Source organism: Plasmodium malariae (genome assembly GCF_900090045.1).
Source record: "Plasmodium malariae genome assembly, chromosome: 12".
Taxonomy (NCBI): Eukaryota; Apicomplexa; class Aconoidasida; order Haemosporida; family Plasmodiidae; genus Plasmodium; species Plasmodium malariae.
The window spans coordinates 2,059,842-2,084,476 of NC_041786.1; the positions used below are offsets into that span (position 1 = coordinate 2,059,842).

Sequence of the window (24,635 nt, forward strand, 5' to 3'; positions counted from 1 at the left end):
ATATATATATATGTATGACATTTTGCCCGTAATTATAAGGGCATTTTATTTGTACTCTTACTGTTTTTGTTTTTTTTTATATAAACCAAAAAATGGAAAAGGTAATTAGTATGAGAGAGATTATTACAAATACTAGAAAGATAAAATTGCATGAAAATTTTTTAGAAGATTGTAATTTAAAAGATATATTTTACAACGGGTTGGAAACCGTCAACTGTGGGTATAATGATTATGTAAATATCAAGACTTGGCTTTTTGTTATATCGGAAAAATTGTTTTCAGATGATTATGAAGAATTAGCGTATGTTGCTTGTGACGCATTAAAAGTTTTGCTGTGTAATAACAGATTTCTAAATGTAATTATTTTTAAATTGTTAAAGAAAAATTTGGAAAAATATATATTAAAAATAATGGGTATATGCTGTTTAACAGTTGCTTCAAGAATGCAGCAGATAAATGAAACAACTTGTTTTAAAGAAATATTGGAAATGGCAGATCTGAAAGATAAAATTAATGAATTTAATATAAGACAGATAGAAATAGATGTTTTCGTTTCATTAGCCCATTCAGGTTTTTGTTTTGAAAAAATAGTTACACCTGTTAATGAATTATATCATATTATGAGTTTTCTGGAAAGTTACCAAAATTTATTTGAAGAGGATGATTTTCTTATATTTAAATCATCTAGTAATTTGATGTTACGAATTATTTATTGTATGGTTCCAGTATTTAATATGAACATATATAATTATTCAATTGTCAATTATGTTTTAAGATTATTTATTAAAGATAATGAAAAATATAAATATATTTTTCAAAAACTAAAACAAAATTATATTGACAAAGAAATTATTGACATATGTAATTTTCAGAACCATATGCTTAACATTATTAACGCATTTAAAAATACATCCATTTTCTCAGCTAAAGATTCTATATTGAACAAGCAAAATGATATTGATTTATTTGATTATATAAATAAAAAAATAGAAAAGCAGTGGACCATTTATAGAGACAAAGAAATAACAGTATAGTAAGAAATTATAAAAGGTATCTAAGGAATAAGTAAGACCTTATTAAGATAGAGAAAAAAAAGAAAAAGTAGAAAAATGTAAATAGTGATAAAAATGAATATTAAAGTGAAAATAAAAATTTGTTAAAGTACGTGTTGTTTAGCAAAATAAAACATAACAAGAATGGAAACAATATGGAAATGAAATATATAAAACCATGTAGTAGTAGCGAGTATCATTCATTGTAATTAAAATTTTGTGTGCTCATGAATATCAGTATTTAATGTTATACTTATATTTTTGAGTGATTTTGCTTATATTATTTCACCTGCATTGTCGCAGCTATTTTTATATGTTCTGCTTTAGTTCCACTTGCATTTCGTCTGTTTTATATTCATTGTTTCATTCGATTAGTTTTATATAAAAAGGTACTTTTTTAATATTTTCCCCTTTTTTTTCCTTTTTTTTTTACCTTTTTTTTTTTTTGTTTTTTTATTCTTGAAAAAGGAGAGTATATGTTTAAGAAAATTTTTATGTTCATTCAAACATTATTAAAAAATTAATGTGCATATAAGTGTTATATTATAATACATATATACATGTATATACACATTTAGTTATTTACATATATACTATTATATTATGAATAGTTTTTTTATGATTTATTAATTATTTCTTTTTGTTTTTATTTAATTTATCATAACATTTCATATTATTAGTTTTTAATTTTTTTTTTTTTTTATTTAACCTTGTTTTTAGCCTTAAAATAACTTTTTATAAAAATATAAACATATAGCGTAAATTTTTTTGTTAAAATGTAAAAAAAAAGAAAAAAAGAGTAGAGAATTACGAATAACGAATAAAGACCAACGAATAGCAACATAAATGAAAAAAATAAAATACTTTTACCAGAACGTTCCCTAAATTGTATAGAATGGAACGTTAAAAAATAGAAGAATTATGTTGACAAAAAAATGTAATGAACTATTAAAATAGAAACATTAAAGAATATATTTGTTCTTTAATGATTTTTGGAAAAATAATGCCAAAATATATACGGTAAGAAACTTCAAAAGCCACGTTTTACTGCATATATAAAAAATATATACATGTATAAGTTATTAAAGAGAGGTGATACATAAAATTTCGTTGCTGATTTTTTTTTTTTTTAAAGCAAATTCGTTGAAATTTTTTTATATTATGAAGAAATTGTTTTCCACCATTTTGTAGAAAGTGTCAACATTATAATACAATGTATAAATATATATATGGGTTTATCAGATTAGATACAGTAAAATTTTTCAAATTTTGAGAGTATAAAAAGATGAAGAACACATAAATTATATACGAAATAATCATGGGAAGAGATAGTAAGAAAAATAGTAATACAACCAATACAATTAAATTGATAGAACTGCTTAAAAATGAAAAGAATATTTTTGCCTGTGTACAGTGTTGCGAGAAAAGTTCCTATGAAATATATAACAACTTAGTACAGTTTATAAAAAAGACTTTGGATATTCCCATATGTATCATTGATATTATAACTATATATAACTGCAAAAATATAGCAAAATTTCTTAAAGACATATTTTTGGATTTTATAAATTTTGTTAAAAGGAAGAAAATTTATAAATTCATTTTTTTTTTGCCATATTTTGATGATTGGATTTTACCTTTACAACAAGAGAGAAGTTTAACCTTTTCAGATGAAAAATACGGTGAGAGTTACTTGGCAAACTATTCGGATAATGATGAAAAGAAAAACAAAAAAACAAAAAAAAAAAAAAGGAACAGATATGAAGCATCTATGCACATATATAATTCAATATATTATTTAAAAACTAATTTGTTAAAAAAATTGAACACCAAATTTTGTGTTAAATTAATTGGTTTTCACATAACTAGAGATATATTTGATTTATATAGGAATTTGTTTGATTATAAAATAGAAATATCCCAGTTTGTTATTGCACACATTCCATATTACATCCATATAAATAAAAACCTTTTGTTTTTTTTTAAAAAAGGACAGTTATCTTTAGATCGAGTATATAATATCATTTCGAACAAAACAGATTTCATAAATACCAATGATGAGTATAATATAAACTTGTTCAAAAGTTTTTTTAAATACTACATCAAGTTCCAAAATTCTAACTCTGGTTTTACAATAACCGGAAAAAGAAGAGACACAAAAGAAGTGGAAGTTCTAAATATTACGTGCAAAAAGGCTGTTCAGAATTTTATATTTCAAAATAAAAATTATAAATTGTTAAACTTATTAACTAATTTAGAGAATTTTAAGTATCTCAGGACATATAACTATTTTTTAAGTAATAAAAAAAAAAGAAAAATCCATATTTTTCTTTTTACAGGTAATGATAAAAATGTTTTAAAATATATGTGCAACTATTTTTACTCCTCCTTTTTTATAAAAGAATATATTAACACTCTTCTGAAAAAACATACCAAGCACACTATAAAGAGGAATACTTATCAAAATAGTAATAGCAAAAATAATACCACAAATAAGGTCATTATTAAGGGAGATATCACTCCTAGTAACTGCATCTTTTTAAATAGTTCTGAAAATTGTACATTCTATTATGGCAATCATGGTAGTATGGAATATAATAACATATGTAATAAGAGAGACGCAACTAAATGTATGATGCACGATAATAATCTGAAATTTGGGAATTATGAAATCACTCAGAAATGTTTAAAACTGGAAGATCTAGCATATATTAGAAAGCATTTTATACTAAAGAATAGGTACCAACATGATTATTACAATATCATTCATTCTGAGAAAAAAATTTTTATTAAATTTTACTTTAGCAAAATTAATATTCCAAATACCCTTTTAATATATGGAAATCATGGTGTAGGAAAAACTACATTAATGAAATTTATTGTTCACATTATTTCTTCAAACTATAAAGATATGTTTATTCATAGGGGGGCAATGCATAATACGCACAACTCTATAACAGGAGATAATACAAACAGTAATACGGGGAATGGAAGTACGACTGAGAATAAGATATATGCCAATAATACACGTAACAATATACATTGCGGATATAGCAATATCAAGTACTGTGACATTATGAAAAAAATGTATCATAAGGAAAAAAAATTTTTTTTTTGTAAATTCCGAAATGTGTGCATAATTCCATTTGAAAATCATCTTTTAATAAACAAAACAATGGGCAAAAATAGTATATACATAAAAAAGGTTTTCTCAATGGCCTTAAAAAATCAGCCGGCAGTAATAATTTTTGATAACATAGATCTATTTCTTGAAAAAAATAAGAATTACAATTATCCAGAATATGATCAAAATGAAGATGTTTATAAAAATATTTATATTCTGTTAATACATTATTTGAATTTCTACGTGAATGGATCGAATAAAATAAAATTTATTGCAACATGTACAACACACCCACATTTTTACAAATTTTCCTTCTTGAATGTGATGGAGAAGATACTGTTTCTTTCGTAACAGGTTATTTTTTGTTTTCTACTTTAATTTTTTTTTTTTATTTTGTTTCCTTCTTTATCTCAATTTGTTTCTCATTTTTTGCTTTGTCATTTAACCATTTGTTATTCTTAAAATTTGTACTAGTTCAACTTAAGCATTAAAATTATACTTTTTTTTTTCTCTCTCTCCTTAAAAATTTTATTTCTCATATAATAAAGTTAAATGGGGAAAAAGTCTATTTTTTTGTTCATATATAGTATATCGGGTTTAATGTATTAATAAAAAGCAGTGTTTTAAATTAATTATTTAATTCATAGTTTTACTTAATTACTATTATTACAACACACTTCATAATGTTAACACGTATTGATTATAGGCAAAAAAAAATAAAATAAAATAAAATAAAATAAGTAAAAATATATAAAAAGCATTAACAACAGATCTCATTTTAACCGTAAAACGGGGGAAAATACGTTACATGTAAATAAGCATACGTGCGAATTCGTTAATTACAGTATTAACTGCACATTCATTTTTACTGCTAAATGTAGTGTTAATTCTAATTTTTTTTTTTTTTTTTTCTCATTTTTCTCGTTTTTTTGAAAAAGAATAAAAATAAAAATGCATAGATATATCGCCTTTTTTTTAAATCAATTTTAATAAAAATAATACAGTTTAATTAAACGCTAAAATTTTAACGATTGTGTTTTACTGTTGTAGTACTAAACTGATTTAATGTTTGGATATGTGGACGGCCAAATCCAGAACACGATTTGAGTATCCCCATTCGTTATCATACCATGAGACAATTTTAAAGAAATTGTCATTTAATGCTAAACCAGCTTTCAAATCAAAGATTGATGACCTGCTGTCATGTACAAAATCTTGAGATACAACTTCATGATCAGTATAACCTAAAATTCCTTTAAGTGGACCTTCAGATGCTTTTTTAAGTTCTGCAGCAACTTCTTCATACTTGGCTGGTTTTTGTAATCTACATACTAAATCAACAACTGATACGGTACCAATTGGAACTCTAAAAGCAACACCTGTTAATTTTCCATTTAATTCTGGAAGAACTTTTCCAACTGCTTTTGCTGCACCAGTAGAAGCTGGAATAATGTTTAGTAATGCACACCTTCCAGCTCTCCAGTCTTTACCTCCTTTGGATGGTCCATCAACTACTAATTGGTTGGCTGTTGATGCATGTACAGTTGTCATTAGACCTTCAATAATACCGAATTTGTCATTAAGTACCTTGGCAATAGGTGCTAAACAATTTGTGGTACATGATGCGTTCGAAACAATAAGTTGTTTTCCATCATATTTATCATGATTAATACCCATAACATATATTGGCGTATCATCTTTTGGTGGTGCAGACATTATAACTTTCTTTGCTCCTCCTTTAAGATGTGCACTTGATAATTCCTTTGTTAAAAACACACCAGTTGACTCACAAACAACATCAATTCCGTATTTTCCCCATGGTATCTGAGATGGCTCCTTCTCATTATGTATATTAATTGTTTTATTACCTACAATAATCTTTCCATCACCTGGTGTAACTTCACATGGGAACTTACCATGAACTGAGTCGTACGCTAGTAGGTAGCATAAATGTTTGATATCCATAAATGGGTCATTAATCGCTACAACTTCCTAAACAGGTTGGAGTAAAAAATATGAAAATATAAAGCGGTCTGGTTACAAATACAAAAATATAAATATATATATATCAAAATATTGTAAAAAGGCTTATAAGAAAAAAAATACATCGGTTTCTCACTATACATACATCCATTCAAATGTTATTTATGTAAAAATAATAAAAAGGAAAAGATACTCAACTGCATGAACATACTCCTATCACAATTATTACTGTCATATGCCCGCATAAAATTTTGCGCACAGATATGGGAGTAAATACCCGCATACATGTATATAATACATGCGTATATGAATATATTTGTATAGGTATATAAACACATTTGTAAATCTTCACAAATATACATATATAATATGCTCTACAGGTGGGGAACAAGCATATTTTCATTTTTCTCTTTATCGGAATAACAAACTTACAATATCAGTCCTGTCATATGCAGCTCTAAAAACTAAACGTCCTATACGTCCGAATCCATTAATACCAATCTTTGTTACTGCCATTTTTCTTTTATAAAAATCTTAAATATTAAAAGTTAGAGAAATTTTCTTTTTTTTATTTGTGTAAATATAAGATGCTAAATAACTTTTTAATTATTGTTTCAAAATTGAAGAATAAGTAAAATTTTTTAATAAAAATGAAAATTCTTTTTTACTTAATGCGTATTTGTTTTGCTTTTAATATTTACATAAAAATATTTTTTTTTTTTAATGAAGATTTAAAATGTGTTCTTAAATTTTTTTTTTTTTTTTTTTTTTTTTTGGATAAATATTAATTTTTTTTTTTGAACGCATGTTTAAAATTTTTTTTTTTTTTTTTTCATCTTGGAACTAATATATTTTGTTATAGAAAAAATTTCATTAAAAAAAGAAAAAAATTAATCCACCTCTATGATTTAATGGTAGTTATTTAACACAAGTAATGTGATATAATATTTGTAAATGCTATATATGTATATATATTGCATTGCTTTCCTAGATATGCATTCACCTTTTATAACTCGTATATTCCTAATTGCATGTCTGCGGGCGTAGGATTTGTAGTGATATAAATGTACACGTGAACATATATTACCTACATACATGTGCATATATATATTATTTATGCAAGTGCATATATATATCATATATACAAGTGAATATATATATCATATATACAAGTGAATATATATAGCATACATACAAGTGCATACATATATATATTATTAATACAGGGGCAAATATATATATAATATATATATTTACATGCTTAGGCACAGTACTGTTTCTGTTTTTATTTCTTTGCGTTTGTTCAAATAATTTTACAAGTTTTCAAATCCTTTTATGGAATGCTAGTATTAAAATTCCTCTATTTTTTTATCCTCTTTCATTGAACACATTTTTTATCAAACTTACACTAAACACATAGTAGTATTTTTGCTATCAAACAATAATTCAAAAAGAGTGCGAACATTTTGTAGTAGTTAAAATACACAGCTCATAACTTGAGGATATAATTATTAGGTACTTAAGGTGGTTAATTTTTTTTTTTTTTTTGATATGTTTTACTGTGTATAAAATGTTTTATCTTATTATTTAAATTTTTCGTTTTTCTATAATGAGACATAACCTTTGCTTAAATTAACATTCTTGGATAAAAAAGATATTTCGTTTTCTATGATTTTTATTACAAGCTAGCAAAAAAATTAGAGATGTGTACATTTGCATAAGGATAAATATAGATATACACATATATATAAATATATATATTTACATAAATATTTTTTGGAACTTCCTATTTTTTAGAGAAAGTAATAAAAAAGAAAAAACCCAATTCATATTTTAAAAAAAAAAAAAAGAAGGTATAGCACAGCAAAATGGATTTCCTCTTTTTTCTAAGAAACATATACAAAAGAGGAAACAAATTAATAATATTGTAACTCAAGGATTAACTCACATGCACTATATATAATAATATATATATTTATACCATTTAACAAGGTGAAATATCCTCAAACTTTTGAACAATCTATAATTTTTATATGTGTACCCTTTTTACAAGATGTGGCGTTTTATTTTAATATTTTGATAACATAAATATATATTATTTCATGTATCATTCCATCAACTGAACAATTAATATTTTATTATTCCACAAAACAAATTAATTAATAGCTATTTAAGAGATTATTTTAAAGAAGTTTCTGTTTTTCACCGAATCAGAACGTAGCAAATATACATATACATATATATATTTTTTATTTTTTTTTTTCCAATCTTAAACGCTTTAAGATGTATTTTATATAATATGGAGCCTTTCACTTTTCACAATGGGATATATTACAAACACATTAATATGATATAAAAATAATTTTTTTAAAAAAATTAGAAAAGAGAAGTTAACTCCAAAATTTTTTTTGTTTTTGAATTTTTGATGAGAATGAAATAAAGTATTTTTCTTTTCTTTTCTTTTTTTTTTTTAAAATTAAAATCGCATATGTTTCATTGAAAAATTAAAATAAACGGAATTCAGTAACACTTAATAATTATGAACACAATTGAAAAATGTGCTTTCATGTGTAAGCACTTATATTACATAAAAAATATATGACTTTGCAATCATAGTAATTTGTACCTTATGCGCAATACCTGTAGGCAATAAAGAAAACTGTTTTTAAAGCTATTGCAGGTATTTTGTTGAAATTGCTTCATTATATAAGCCTGTAGGTAAATATATTCATATATGTATATGTATATATTAGACTAATGTAGGAACAGTAAATTGCATTTATAACTGAAGCATTGAGGTTCTTTTAACAAAGCATTGTTATTTTCATGGAATGAAACAATTTCCTTTGAATATATGGTCCTTTTTCATTTTAGAAAAACTAATTTTGGATACATGTATAATGTATAAGCACATACCATTTATGTACGTTCTTATCTTCTTATTCGAAATTTTTTATTAGTAAAACACAAGTTAGCACTTCCAGTTTTTAGATGAACAAATTGAAGGTTAAAAAAAAAAATAAGTACATAAATACTATAATGAAAAATGGAAAGCATTTTAAATCATAAATATCAAAAAAGCTGTTTTCTAAATTCCATTTGCATTTTAAAGTTTCGCATCTTTTTAATCGAAATAATTCTAAAAAATATTGGTTCAAAGAGAATTTTTTATCTTACGACAATAGTATGTTCTATATTATTAAATACATATATGCACACTCGCAAAAATGTATAAAACCAAACACTACATATTTGAAAAAGCTTTGCTTATATATATATATATTCTTACATTCATGAGGTTATTTTTTTATTACATATTGCATTTTGTTAAGCATTTTTGCAAAATATTGGCGTTAAGATATGTGCAAATAAAATGTATTTATGTTAATTCGTAAAAATGGTTATATATAAAAAAACTTTTACATAACATATCAAATGCTTTTATTATTATAAGTTCAAAAGTGTTCATATAACGTTTCTGCCGTCTTCAGTGTATCATTTAAAATTTTATCAATATTGAAAAATATACTCTTTTTTTTTTTGCTCACTTTGTTTCATATTTACATATATGCTTATATATATATACATACTTATGTGTGTACACATACATGCAAAATTCACGTGCGGTAACAATTTTAGTTTGTTTAATGAATATCATGAATAAAAAAATTATCATCCCTGGTAAATGTAATATCAAAAACTTTCACCATAACAAGCCCCTCTATTATTTCTTCCTCTTTACCATTTACGCTTAAAAAAGATTAGCCAACATTTAGTGATTTTTACTAAAAAGAACCAAAGCATATTTAAAAAAAAAAAAATAATAAAGTGAGTGAATTAAAATGAACAAAATAAATAAAATAACATAAAATAAAACAAAATGTACAGCTCCTATGCGTACATAGTTTATTTCCATTTATAATATTATTTATGGTGTTACACGGGAATACGAGTGTTTATTTGTGTAATTTTCTTTGTTTTGTATAATTACACTTTTTTACAATATATTTTTTTTTAAGAATACAAATTATACAGGGATAACAAATTAAACGTAAGAATTATGAGCTCTTTTTTAATTATTTTTTTTTTTCTCGTAATGTGAAGAGGAAAAATAAAAATATACACTTATTTTTTTTAAATTCAAATAATATGCAACATGAAAAAAATATTTATAAATATATTTTTTTTGTTTTAAGATATGTTTAGATTAAATAAATGATACAGAAGTTCCTTTTTGTAAATATTTGTGTTGGTAAATATATTATAAGCACATATACATATATACATATATAAATGTGTATACATGTATATATATATGTATATATAAACTCACCTCATTAGAAAAAGAATTGTCATTTTTTATATGATAAGCAGCTTTTAAAAGATAACTTTATTTAATCGTATTTCAAAGTAAGCATACTTAAATTTCCCTTCACAATTTTTCTTAACAAAAGAAATCAAAAGTTCCATAAAGGATGGCCGGTGGGGGAGCATTAAATAACTTGTTTCCAGGATACAAGGATAAAATATGGCTAAAGCTTCCTTACCAAGTACGAAAGAATAATTGCTCGGCGCACGTACCTGCGCATAAGGAAGTCTATGCATGAGTACAAATTTATCTTAACACGTGTGCATGTTTATTAGTTATATAAATACATATATACGTAAACCCATATATATATACACCCATACATATATATACCTCCATATGAGTACATATAAAAAAAGTTAAAATTTTATATACCAAATTAAAAAAAAAAGAAAAAGAAAAATGTATCCTTTTTCCGCAAAGTTGCAATATGTTATCTCACCACTTTTACTTGATATGTGCTTTACCTTTTTTAATTGATTTTTATTTTTATTTTTTTTTTTTTTAATATAAAATTTACATTTGAAATTGTATTTTTATATTTGCATTCCTCCTGTATTCAGCTTCGAGTCTATTTAATAAATTCATGGAATAAGGAATTTGAAAAAAACATGTTAAAAGCAAAAATAAAAAATAACAGAATAAAAAATTTGAATTATTATATACTGGATAGATTTAAGCCAAATGATAATTACAAAAATAGTCATACAGATTATAAAAGACAGATATGTAGAGGAACGTTAGAAGAAGGGTGTGATTTTTATTTGCCTGATAGAAAAAATCAGGATAGATTAAAAAATCATTTAGAACCATATACAAATGAAGAAAATGAAGAAAGAAAAAAATATAAATATTTAAATTTAAAATATTATATATTATTTGCCTTGGGTTTTTCTATAGTACATAATAATATACAATCAAGACCAGTTGCTTGGTGTATGGACTCAGAACCACCACATACCCCTCATTATCCATTTTGGTTTAAGTCCATTTTTCATTCTCATGATATACCAAGTGTAAGGAGGGGGTTTGAAGTCTATAGACAAATATGTGCAACTTGTCATTCGATGGAACAATTACAGTTTCGTAGTTTAGTTAATGAAGTATATCCTGAAAAACGAGTAAAACAAATAGCAGCATCTTATGATATAGAAGATGGTCCAGATGACAAAGGGGAGATGTTTACAAGGCCAGGTGTATTAACAGATTCATTTCCAAAACCATATCCAAATGAAGAAGCAGCAAGATATGCAAATGGTGGTGCAGCACCACCAGATTTGTCAGTTATAACTTCAGCAAGACATAATGGACCAGACTATATTTTTTCATTATTAACTTGTTATCGTGATCCTCCAGAGGGCGTAGTACTAAGACCTGGTTTATATTATAATACTTACTTTGCTGGTGGATCTATATCCATGCCTCCACCCCTTCAAGATGATATGATTGAATATGAAGATGGAACACCGTGTAATGTTTCTCAGATGGCAAAAGATGTTGTAAACTTCTTAACATGGGCAGCTGAACCAACACATGATGAAAGAAAACTAACGGGTCTCAAATTAGTAAGTGGTGCTTTTGTTGCAATGGTACTAATGACTGTATGGCAGAGATTTTTCTGGACTATTTATGCTACTAGAAGAATTGATTTCGGAAAAATAAAATATTTATAATGTACATTAGTTTTGGAAAATTAAAACATAGAAGCTGTTGATTCAACGGTCTTTTTTTTTTTTTTTTTTTACCATCTCATTTGACGGTATAAATGTGTATATGTATGTGTAATTATATTATGTATATTTTCGTAAGCATACAGAAACAAGTCGATATACGGGTTACAAAGAAAGAGAAAAATTATTATACATATAAACATACATATATATGTATGCCATTTTGCTATTTTTACAGTAAAATCATAATCTTTAATTATACCTATTATATAATTGCATTTCATTAATTGTACACAGCGAACGTTTTTGTACTTTTATGGAGCACATTTTATTAAATATATGGAAGTTGTAACCTAGGGTTTTACAAAATTAATGAGCATTAAAAAAATATTTGATATTGTAGTTGTTGCAATTTAATGTTCTTGTTCCTTTTTTTCAGGCACAATTCTTGCAAATTTTTTTTTTTTTTTATTTTTAATTTGAAGTTTATTTTTTCATATTTTAATATAATTCTTTTTTTTTCCCTTTTTTTTTTTATATTAAAACATTTTCGGTACAAATGGTACGAAAATTTTTTGTTTTGTTAATTTATTTTTTTCCTCGTTATTTTACATTATTTATGCTACTGTAATATTCCATTTTATTTTATATTTTTTTTTAAGTTTTAAAGCTACACCTTTTTTTATTCTCTATAAACGGCACAAACTCAAATCTGAAAAATGAAAATTATGCTTTGCATGGTAGTATATAATATATAATTTTTCAACAAAAAAATTGATTGCGTAGAGAATGCTATTGCATTGGCGAAGCCCCTTGTAGGATGCTGGGAGTGTATCTATTTGTGTATATGCATATATGTTTATGAATGTGTTAATTTGACATTTTTGGAAACATTACCAACTTTGCAAAGAATGAAAATTATAGGTATATCCTTTTCTACCACGTCATTCTTTTCAGAACGTAGTCTAAGTTACACACGTATATGGTCACCTATGTTTTTTTTTTTCTTTTTTTGCTGAAAAAAAAAATGTTTTAGTATGTTCCGCAGATTCGTACTATGCAATTTCTAATATGTACATTTATTATTTTAAATATTAAAATAGAAATGGATAGATTAATTTATATGCTCGCCTGTTCTAATGTAATGCATTTTTACTTACAACTTTTATGTAGTACAATATTATTGTTGTAAATTATACTAATAAAAGTTGTTTCAATAAGGGGTTTTACTATATATTATATTGCAAAATTCATTTTTTCCTTTATTGTTCAAATGATAGGGAATAGTTCTTATGCTTTACTTTGTACATACTATAAAGGCTTCCATGCATCATTTATATAGTGTACTTAATTATTAATGTTCCTTGTACATTAAAATGAAAACTTAATATTTATTTTCTCCTTAAAATATGTTTAATTTTTACCTTAACTTTGTGAAGATGTTGAAAGTAAAATAACGTTTTTCTTTTATTTAATTTTATTTATTTTTACTTGGTTTTATTTATTTTTACTCGGTTTTATTTATTTTTACTTGGTTTTATTTATTTTTACTTGGTTTTATTTATTTTTACTTGGTTATATTTATTTTTACTTTTGTTTACTTATTTTTACTTAGTTTTATTTAATTATACTTATTTTTACTTAATTATATTTAATTTTCCTTTATATATTTTTTTTTTTTTTTTTGTAGATACATGAAGTAAAACGAATAATAGGAAAATTATATTTATTAAAAATGAACAACTAAAATGATAAATGATATGTGTAAGTAGAAGATGAAAAAAAAAAAAAAAAAAAAAAAAAAAAAAAATCATGACAAGAATAAAAGAAGTAATAATACACAAAAAGCTTTAGATTAATAATAACTTAAAAATGGACTAATTAAAAATAAGGATTTATCAAATTAAATTCGTAGAACTGTGTAAGGGACAGAGTGTAAAATAAAAATGTCATTATGAATTAGGCAAAATAAGAATTACAAAGAGTTAAATAGCATTAGAAAGGAGCAAAAAAATGAAAAAAATTAAAATAAGATAAAATAAATAATTAAATAAATAATAATAATGCGGATGTTGAAAATTGGACAACATACATTACCAATCGTTTGCATATGCCCTAGAGGATATTAAAAATGTACTGACGGACATATACCAACGTATGTGTATGTATAGGTATGCATTGTAAATGTATACTCACTTATATGCATTTTCTTGCTTACATCTTCGTGGTTTGCATATACGCAGATACTACACATAGTCGGGAAATTGCTCTTTTCGAGCACAAATAGAACGGAATGTGTAAAAGGAACAATAAAGAGAATATATGATCATAAATACACACAAGGCTATACATACTAAAAACATCTGTCCATTCGAAAATAAAACAAAACTTTTAAAATGTTCATAAGTTCTTTTGTTTAGTAATACCCAATAAAAATCGTTAAAGTCATTTCTTTTGTATGAATTGTATACTTTTGATCCTTCATTAAAATCTTCAATTAAGATATATCCAATTAATAAGCAAAAAAAAAACAAAAATACAAATATAAATCCCATAAAAAACTTAAATATGCGTTCACAAAAGCATTGGGAAAATATCAGAAGGAATATTAATATCAAACTGAAGACATATAATACTAGCCCAACAATCGAAAAGAAATGGATTCCGCTGCAAACGAATATGCACGCCAGGGTTATTAAGTAGGACATCATGGGAGCGTAACTAAAAAGGCGAAGAAGTTATATGCAGGTGTGTGTGTGTGATCGTATGTGCGTACTCATGTATGTATCTGTCTATGTACTCAATCGTGTATTTGGGTACATGCGAAGAAACAAATAAAGTAGTAATAAGCAAATGAGTGAAGCCCTTAATAAAGGACAAAGTAAAATGCTTACATTAAGGTGATTGACATTGAACTTTTTGTTGTTAAGGTTGCCCCCTTGTGAATGTAAATAAAAGACATGAGCAACAATACAGATGATAAAATAAGTATATTCCTTTTTTTCATATCATCTATGTATTCATCCAATTTTGCATTTCTCTTTTTTGTCCGTACGAGTTTTATTTTTTGTAGTGAATCTAAGTATATTTTTATTACTTCATTATCATGTTTTACTAATTCATATTGTAAAGAGTTGAATACAGACTTATTATAATAATTAAAAAATTTCTGAAATATGTCTGTAAAATTTTTTATTTTTTCCGAATTCGTTATAAAGGCAACAGAGTCGTTTTCCATAAATTTATAAAAATTATCATATATATCAAAATTAAGACGAATATTTTTTATTTTTTCATATAATTCTAATATGGTATTTTCAACCATAGTTTTATTAACGCTATGCTCAGAAGCTTTTATATTATTAAACATTTTCATTAAATCTTCTCTTGTTAAACTTTTTAATAAAATATCTTTTTTCGTTTCAAGAAATGATTGACGATCCTTTATCATTTCTAATACTTTACTTGCATCAAATACAGACTTAGCACTACTATCAATTACTGCACCTTCTGTTTTCATTTGACGTACAAGCTCGGCTTGTATAACAGTAGCATCTCCACCATCATTTAAATTATTTATTTTATTTAAAAGCATATAATCTGGGTGAAATTTTAGTGCATCCATTATACCTATAATTTTCAAAGAAATGTTTTTGCTTATTGATGTAGTATAAACTCCAGAAGAAATTAAAAATAAGGAGACGATAAAAGAGCTTAAATAAATAGGTCGTAAAAGACCCTTATATATAAAATGCCCTAATACAGAAAGTAATAACAAAACTGCCGCACCTATTAAATTATATATGCTTAAATAATAAATCATTTTATATTCTCCATCTGGTATATTTTTATTAAATATATTTAGTTTATCTTCATTCATAAAATGTAATAAAAATATCGAGGAGCAGAATATTAAGCTCACCCCTTTGGACCATGTTCCTATAGCTGTATTTTCAACTCCCCCTTTTTCCGTATGATTACATAAAATGCACATTTTCACGAAAAATAAGTCAAATATGAAATCAAAAGAAAATAATAATAATAATAATAATAAATACAAAATTAACCGCAATTCCGCAAATCTGATAGGTGGGTGTATGTGTGTGCTTATAAGTATTCAGATATACTTATATATATATATATATATATATATGTAATGCACGTTTATATACATATATAAATATATACATATATTTCTACATTTAAGCTATACTCTTCTTGGTTATCTTTTCTTCATATTATACTTATCTTTTCCTATTCACTCTATACATCATTTAAACATTATTACTCTCCTTCTACCATTTACCTCTTAATTTCTTATGTCCACTTTCTTCTATTTTGTTCTTTTCTAAATTTTTTTTTTTTTTTTTTTTTTTGCGTTAAACATGATTTGTGTGCCTCTAAGGGTACTTTTTCGTGCTTGCATATTATTGTGTGCTCCTTCTTCTTCTATATGAAGTACTCTTACGGGTGTTTGAAGTATATGCATATTCATATATATATATTATACTTACGTATGTATGTATTTATATGCATACTTGTATATGTGCACTTTTGCTACTTATATAAGCATCGATTTTGCAAAAATTTTTCGCGTCATTTGTGGAATTCTCTTAAAAGACAAAATAAAAAAAATATTCATTATATATTTTTTTTTTTTTTTTTAAATTATGTTATTATGAAAACCATGAACTAAAAATATACTAAAAAGATGAGTAGAAAAAAAAAAAAAAAAAATAAAAGAGTAAAAGTAAAAGCAAAAACAAAGAGAAAACAAAAAAATGAGGACATAAAATAACGAAATTATTTTTCATGGATAAAAAAAAAATATTTACGTAAAAAACAAACACGTAAAAGAAATAGAAAATGACAAATATAGCTGTAAAATAGAAAAGGGATTAAATGAGAGTATAATTTATAGTTAGAAAAATGGACATACACGTTGACAAACATTTTACATACATTACGCATATATATATGTATATATTTTTATTATATTTTTACATTTTGTTATGTAATATTTGAACATTCCTTTATTTGACGCTCGAGGAAAACTAATACATATTTGCACAGATAAATTTTATAGACGTCTCTTAAATATCGATTTGATCTTTTAATACTTATCTATAACACATTATATGTAAATAGAAAATAAAAATGTATAATTAAAGAATTAAAAAATTTAATTAATGAATTTTTTATTTATTATTTTATTTTATTTTATTTAGACAATTAATTTTCTTTTTAAAATATTTATTTTAGGTTGTCTACGATATATTTTTAGAAAATACAATTACACAAATATAAATAGCACAAGAGAACAAAAATGGACCGTATATTTCATTATTTTGTTAATTATTTTTGTTACACTTTTATTTAATTATTTAATTATTTAATTATTTTATTTTTTTATTTATTTACTAATTTGTTTATTGTTTCATTTGTTATTTCATTTTTTAAATAAAAAAAAATGCACTAATTTTGTAATTTTTTATAGTACCTCGAGAAATTATAAAATGGTTTCAATATTTAAATTTACCATACTCTTTTAAAAATATAAAAAATGCTAGTAATGGGATAATCATTTCAGAAATAATAAATACATACATACCCCAAGTATTTTCCTTTTTTTTTTTTTTTTTTATTTTCTTATTATATATTTACTTATTTTAATAAATTTATATTGCAATTCTTTAACTATAATATTGTTCTAAAATTTTTGTTTTTTTTAAATATTTCAAAAAAGTATGTATATTTATTTTTTTTAAAAGAGTATTAATATGAATAGTTTGGAAAATGGTTTTAGCAAGGAAATAAAAAAAAAAAATTGGCAAATCATAAAAAGAACATTACGAAGTTTAAACATTTCTTTCGATGAAACATCTATAATTAATTCGGACAAAAGTAAAAAAATAGAATCAATATTGTAAATGAGCCAGAACAGGAAAAGGAAAAAAAAAAATGCTTATATACTTATATATATATATGTATACATATACATGTGTATGCAGTTTATATGCAGTAAGTATGAAGTGTGTATACAATATATATGCAATATGTACACATTAGATATGTAGTTTGTATGTATTATGTATGAAGTTATGTGCGTGTATATATACGCCTATGCACACAACATGAACGTTTGTATTCCTCCTTTTCTGCAATTTCAGATGCTATAATAAATCTATTCATTCAATTATACGAATATTTTAATGAAAATAAAAGTAAAAATGAGTCCTATTGTATAAAAGAAGAAAATAATGAATTGAATGTCCCTTCTTTTGCTAGATCTACAATAACACAGAAAGTTCGGTGAGCGTGTTGTTAATCATTCGCAAAAAAAAAAAAGTGTATATTATTTTTAGTGCAATATATATATATATATATGTATGCACTTATGTATGAGCATTCATACATATTATACTGTAATATGCATATGTGCTCGTACGTTTCATAGAGAGAGTAATGTCCACGACATAGTAGATGAAGAAAAAAAAATGATGAGTACCTACGAAATAATTAAAAGGGAAGAATATGTAACATATAAATACATGTATTCACTATATTGTATGTACACATATGTATTATATAGATAGACAGATAAATGCGCATTTGCTTATTCATCCTCTTCTCTAACTAAAATTAGTATATATCTTATTAAAATTGTGACATGTTTTGTTAGCATAATGCAATGATAAAAGAGAAGGGAAAAGAGGAAAAGGAAAATAAAAACAAAAGAAAATGTAAAAACAAGAAACCTGGTTTAAATGAAACATCTTTGTTTTACGAGCTTGAAAAAAGTAGCAGCATAATAACTATAAATGATACTAGCAATTATGAGGATTATACAGACATTAAAACCGTAATTTTAAAACAAAGCCGCATAAATTTATATATATATATATATTCATGAATTTATATATATATATATATATATATATACATATTTGTGGGTACATTAAATGGATAAAATATAGACATATTAACAGGGAAATGTACGAACAAAAAAAATCATTAATTGATGCACAACTTAACTTTTAAAATTTGTTTACATTATCTTGATTATACATAAAAATGAGCCCGCCAATTAATAGGAAAAGTAGTTTTTATTAAATTTGCTTAAATAGTCGAAATCTCATTTAATCATTTTAAGAATTCGACGAAAGTATAATTTACTCATTAATAAATATAAAATTAACAAAAAATGTATACCCCTTATTACGTACACATTTATTTCAGCTTGATTCCTTTGTCAAGGATAAAAATAACTTAACGTCCTTATCATTCATGAAGTAATGGGGGAAAAAAATAGCAACAAGAAATATAATTAAAGTAGTTCATATATGTATATATATATATATATATTAATGCGAACATTACTAATGCAAAGGGAAAAGTACTGATCAGCTTCTTAGCGTATTCCCATTTTGTTTTCTTTTCTATGTACTTAATCAGAAATGAAAAAGAATTAAACGAAAATGAAAGGCAAAAGATTCTTAAAAAAAATTTTGAAGGTTGTGAACATTTAAAAATTGTTGATATATAACAACTTAATATATAAAGCATGATATACTTATTAATAATTCGTATTGGTACTTTTTTTTTTTTTTTAAAGAAGAAAATATAGAAGACATTATATATAATGTTTTGTCAGAAAACGTATCTAATTATACGATTGAAAAAGAATATAAGAATGAATTAATAAAAACCACTAAAAAGATGTATAAATTTTATCACATGTCGAATTTCGAACTGTATGATGATGAAAATACAAATAATTTATATGAAACATTTTATGCCTTATGCTCCTCAAAAAAATATGGTACCCACGAAGAATTGCTATATGCAAGTGTACATATATAAAAGATATGTGTATGTATATATATACATGTGTATGTATATATATATAAATGTAAATAGGTAAAGTTAAAACTTTCCCAATAATGTTTTCTTTCCTCTTTAGAATTATTAAGTAAAATATTAGATCAATTAAAAGATTTTAATGAAAATTTCTACAAAATCTTATCTTTGAAACCTTATCACTTTTTCCACATATGGAAACTCTTTTACCCTGGTTTTTTATAAGAAAAATAAAATAAAATAATAATAAGATATAATAAATTTGCATTTATCTTTTAATACTTATATTAGAATTTATTAGCATGTGTCCTAGTATTATTTGCTATAATATTTATATACACATACGTATATATATATACAAGTATTTATGCATCCATCTATTTATCTGTTTATTTTTCTTTCCATTTATATATATTTTTTTTTATTTAAAGTAATATCTAGCTCAAGATGTGACTGCAAAGTTTTTACTTTAATTATGGAATATATGAAGGAGCTTCTGAGCTATGTGAAAATAAATGACTTAACATCAGTCGAAGTAAGTAAATTAGGAATTTCTTGATCGTATAGAATATATGTGCGTACGCATTCATATATATATTACCACCTCTGTGTGAATACGGGCGTTTTTATCTTCCCTTTTGTATATAACCATATTAATGGGAAGCTTGTAATTGTTCTATCTCAATTATGTGTAGTTTTATTTTTTGACGAAACAAAAAAAAAGAAAATTTAAAAAATATAAAAAATAGCTTTGTTATAATAAAAAATATTTGTGTTTATAGATTTTCTGTAATATAATATTAAGAAGTCTTTTTATTATCGATAATAATGAAAACAAGGATGTTAAATGTTTTTGTGAATTAATTATCTTGATGATAAACAAGGACAGACATACTTTATTAAATATATTAAGCATAATTAAAAACACAATGTCTCTTAATTTCTTTTACCTTTTTTTGTCAACCCTTTTAAAGGATTCATCAAATGCGTTCATTTTTGTAAGAAAAACAGTTAATAAAGTACTTAAAGCCAATAGGGATTTAAATTATGAAATGGCTGTTTTATTATTATTATTATTATTATTTTAATTTATTGTTATTACTATTATTTTATTTTATTTTTTTTTTGTTTATATGTTAACAGAAAAAAGATGTGAAAGATATTTATCTTTACTACACGTTTGTTGGATTGCACACAAATAAAGAGAATATAATGTACAAAACTTTTTAGTAAAATGTTTAAGGAAAATCGTATTTCTTCGTTTAAATAAAATATATAGATATATTTTTTTCGTTGTTCATTTTTCTTTTTGTTTTTTTCTTTTTTTTTTTTTTTTGATTCTACAGGTTATATAGCTTGGACATTCTAAATACTCTAAGCCTGTTAGACAACTGTCATGAGATAGTTCTTCTATCGAGTATGTAAATATATCTGAGCAAAAGTGTTGTCGTTTGTTTATATACAAATATGTATATATATATACTCACGCTCACCTATTTTTATGTTTGTTTCGTTTTAGGCTTACTGCTTAATATCCTTGAAATAAATAATATAAATTATAACATATTTTTGTTCTCCATTAGCTCGAATATCGTGTCTAAATTAATAGAAAATCAGGTTTCCTATTACCCTATTGTTTGCTTATACACATTTACATTTATGCTTATAAAGCTTATAATTTTAATATATATTTTTTTTTACGTATTTATAGGGGGAAAATGAATACAAAGCAGAAATAAAACAGTTCATAAAAATTTGCTCTGTTATCTTAAAAAATGCTAAAACAAAGTAATAAAAAAAGAAATAAAAAGAGAATGAAGGGAAATTATAGCAAGGATACAATGTGTCTATAAAAAGAATAACTATAATATTCTTGCATTAATAATTTTTTTTTTTTAAGGCAGTTGTTGTACTTAATTCTTATATACTCTCACAAATTAATAAATAAGGATGATACATTTTTTGACATATACTTGAGGGTAATTTTATGAGATAAAGGCAGAACAGGAAGTCATATATACACGTACATATATATGCATATTAACCTATATATTATTTTTATTAAAAAAACATGTTAATATTTAGAAACTTAGCGAACTAAGTGATGAAGAACACAAAGTATTTATTAGTAGCGATATATTTGAAGTCTTATTTAAAAAAATGTGCATTTATAAAATCATTAAGAAATACTTTTCGAGCATCTTCAACGAAAATTTAAATGTGTTAAACCAAAAAAATAATGATGCCGTTCTTCATTTATTGTTGGCAAAAGTAAGTATTCCTTTTTAACATATATTTAATAAAAAAGGCAATTAATTCATTTTTTCTTGTCTCATATTTAAGGAAAAATGGAAAGAAGAGTTATTTTTAAGAATTTTAAAAAATTACATTATATATAACAGTAAGTGAAAAATAGGAAAACTAAGCAATATTCGCTATTTATTTATTTGTTTTGTTTTGTTTTTTATCTCATTCATTATGCTTCAACTTCTATGTTTAAATATTTCTCTGTACATAATAATTTTTATAGGAAAAATGGAGTTAACTAGGTACTTAGAAATATACAACCAAATTTTTAAATACACTATACAAAACCTTTTTTCGGAAAATGAACAATATTTCGAATTATCAAAGGATATAGTAATAACACCTTTTTTTCATTTGATTTTTATTTTTCTCTTATGCTTTCGTTTTTCTTTAGCGTATATGTTTAAACTGATAGATTTATTTTTTTGTATATATATACGTATACTACATCGTATACTACATAGTAATATGCATAATTTACTTATTTTAGCAACACACAAGCTGTTTATCATGTGTATATATAATAAATACATGGAAATACACTTACATACAGGATATATCTATATAGATATATTCAATGACAGAACGCGTATATGTATCTATTAACATGAACTTTTTTGCTCTATATTTTCTTCCCATTTTTACATAGTTAAATTTCTTTTGGTTTTCCTTAAACGAAGAATTAAAAGTTAAATCATTCGAGGTACACGAGGAAAACGTAAATATACAAAAAAAAAAAGGTGCACGTTCATATAAGTAAACTAAATAACACAAAAAGAAGTTCATCTATTTCTTTTATTTTTTTTACAGATGTCCTCTAGTTATTTAAAGGATTTATGTAAAACGAACAAACATATCTTAAATCTTCATACGAAAGAATATCTCAAAAAATTGGAAAACGGTAAGAACTAAAAACCTCTATCTTTATAATAATAAACAAAAGGAAATTATGATATAAACAATATTAATGAAATAAAGCAAACAAATGTAAAATTTTACCCGTTCAGATGCCTATTTTAATAGTTTTGTAAATTAAAAGAAGCTTTTTCTGCAAAATATTGAAAAATGAAAAAGATAAGGAGAAAAAAAGTACCCTTTTTATAAAATAAAATGATTATGTAAAATATGGAACAATAAAGAATATAAATTTACAGAAATAAGTAAAATAAGATGATATATATATATAAAATTAACGCAAAAAAACTAGTAAAAAAATTCTCCGTTTCCGTTACACCATCAGAACATTTTTCGAATGTGTTTACACATATTAAGGCCTTATGAATGCTTTTACGTATTTATATTATGATATATATATATATATATATATATATATATATATATATATATATATATTTATACATGTAATACTTAAGGCTTAAAACGAAAAATATTTTTCTTTTTGCTTAATATATTTTAGAACTTCCAAGATACCAATTTGTTAAAACAAGTAGTATTTTTCTTTTTTTTTTTTTTATAAAAAGTACATTATAAAAATACTCTTTGCTTTATATATATTAACGAAAATTAACATTGGCTAGCAATTTTTTAATTTGCTTTTCTTTTTTTTTTTTTGCCAAATTTTTTTTTTTATCCTTTTAAAAAGCTGACAATAAATTATGTTGTATATATATATATATATATATATATAATTTTTTAGTTCTTTACAAATATTTTAAATTTAAGAAATAAACCCTATACATAAAATTATATGGAGGTTTAAAAAAAGAGGTATATGATTAGCAGTTATATATAGAACTTTTTTTTTTCCCCTTTTTCACAAAAAAAAAAAAAAAAACGACACTACTTTTTTAAAAATATTTACACTCTTATCATAAACTTAATAGTATTGCTATACTTTTATTTTCCTATATTGAAGTTTAAAAGACCTAATTTTTTAAATGATACAGTAATTTTTTCAAATGAATATATATATAGTTTTTATATTATAATAAATACAAAAATATAAAAAAATTAAATATCATTATAATAAAAATCAATCTCAATTTTCATTTCAGTTTTTTTCTAATTTTCTTGTAAATAAAATATATACATAGTGCACGAAACATCTTTTAAATGATTTTTTACTATATATATATATATAAAAATGTTGTATGTTCCTCTCCCTAATTATAATTTTTTTTAATGGTTCAATTTTTTTTTTTTTTTTTTTTAATTAGTAATCAAACACATAACCTACAAAACGAGTTCTTTATATATTTTAAAATTAATATATTATATATTTTAATTTTTTTTTTTTTGTCATTAAAAAA

The 24,635-nt window shown here is 23.8% G+C and overlaps 6 protein-coding genes across 6 annotated transcripts; 4 read left to right on the forward strand and 2 right to left on the reverse strand.

The window, feature by feature from the left end:
* Positions 1-92: 92 nt before the first annotated feature.
* PmUG01_12053900 (conserved Plasmodium protein, unknown function) lies at positions 93-1,034 on the forward strand (the record flags this gene model as incomplete). The annotated part of the gene is made up of 1 exon (XM_029006762.1): positions 93-1,034. The coding sequence occupies one exon, from the start codon at positions 93-95 to the stop codon at positions 1,032-1,034; it is 942 nt and encodes a 313-aa protein (XP_028863219.1).
* Positions 1,035-2,370: 1,336 nt separating this feature from the next.
* On the forward strand, positions 2,371-4,527 carry PmUG01_12054000 (conserved Plasmodium protein, unknown function; the record flags this gene model as incomplete). The annotated part of the gene is made up of 1 exon (XM_029006763.1): positions 2,371-4,527. One exon carries the CDS (start codon positions 2,371-2,373, stop codon positions 4,525-4,527), a length of 2,157 nt encoding a protein of 718 aa, XP_028863220.1.
* A 711-nt stretch (positions 4,528-5,238) lies between these two features.
* GAPDH (glyceraldehyde-3-phosphate dehydrogenase, putative) lies at positions 5,239-6,675 on the reverse strand (the record flags this gene model as incomplete). Its single annotated transcript, XM_029006764.1, has 2 exons — positions 5,239-6,168; positions 6,592-6,675. 2 exons carry the CDS (start codon positions 6,673-6,675, stop codon positions 5,239-5,241), a joined length of 1,014 nt encoding a protein of 337 aa, XP_028863221.1.
* Positions 6,676-10,634: 3,959 nt separating this feature from the next.
* On the forward strand, positions 10,635-12,201 carry PmUG01_12054200 (cytochrome c1 precursor, putative; the record flags this gene model as incomplete). Its single annotated transcript, XM_029006765.1, has 2 exons — positions 10,635-10,709; positions 11,092-12,201. The coding sequence occupies 2 exons, from the start codon at positions 10,635-10,637 to the stop codon at positions 12,199-12,201; spliced, it is 1,185 nt and encodes a 394-aa protein (XP_028863222.1).
* Positions 12,202-14,444: 2,243 nt separating this feature from the next.
* On the reverse strand, positions 14,445-16,192 carry PmUG01_12054300 (conserved Plasmodium protein, unknown function; the record flags this gene model as incomplete). The annotated part of the gene is made up of 2 exons (XM_029006767.1): positions 14,445-14,919; positions 15,093-16,192. 2 exons carry the CDS (start codon positions 16,190-16,192, stop codon positions 14,445-14,447), a joined length of 1,575 nt encoding a protein of 524 aa, XP_028863223.1.
* Positions 16,193-17,524: 1,332 nt separating this feature from the next.
* On the forward strand, positions 17,525-23,401 carry PmUG01_12054400 (conserved Plasmodium protein, unknown function; the record flags this gene model as incomplete). Its single annotated transcript, XM_029006768.1, has 23 exons — positions 17,525-17,531; positions 17,696-17,814; positions 17,970-18,102; positions 18,369-18,510; positions 18,656-18,734; positions 18,881-19,060; positions 19,438-19,490; positions 19,654-19,712; positions 19,853-20,020; positions 20,162-20,272; positions 20,490-20,593; positions 20,841-21,056; positions 21,202-21,272; positions 21,405-21,475; positions 21,578-21,675; positions 21,770-21,846; positions 21,959-22,037; positions 22,144-22,329; positions 22,402-22,459; positions 22,589-22,698; positions 23,015-23,068; positions 23,176-23,266; positions 23,373-23,401. 23 exons carry the CDS (start codon positions 17,525-17,527, stop codon positions 23,399-23,401), a joined length of 2,295 nt encoding a protein of 764 aa, XP_028863224.1.
* Positions 23,402-24,635: the final 1,234 nt, after the last annotated feature.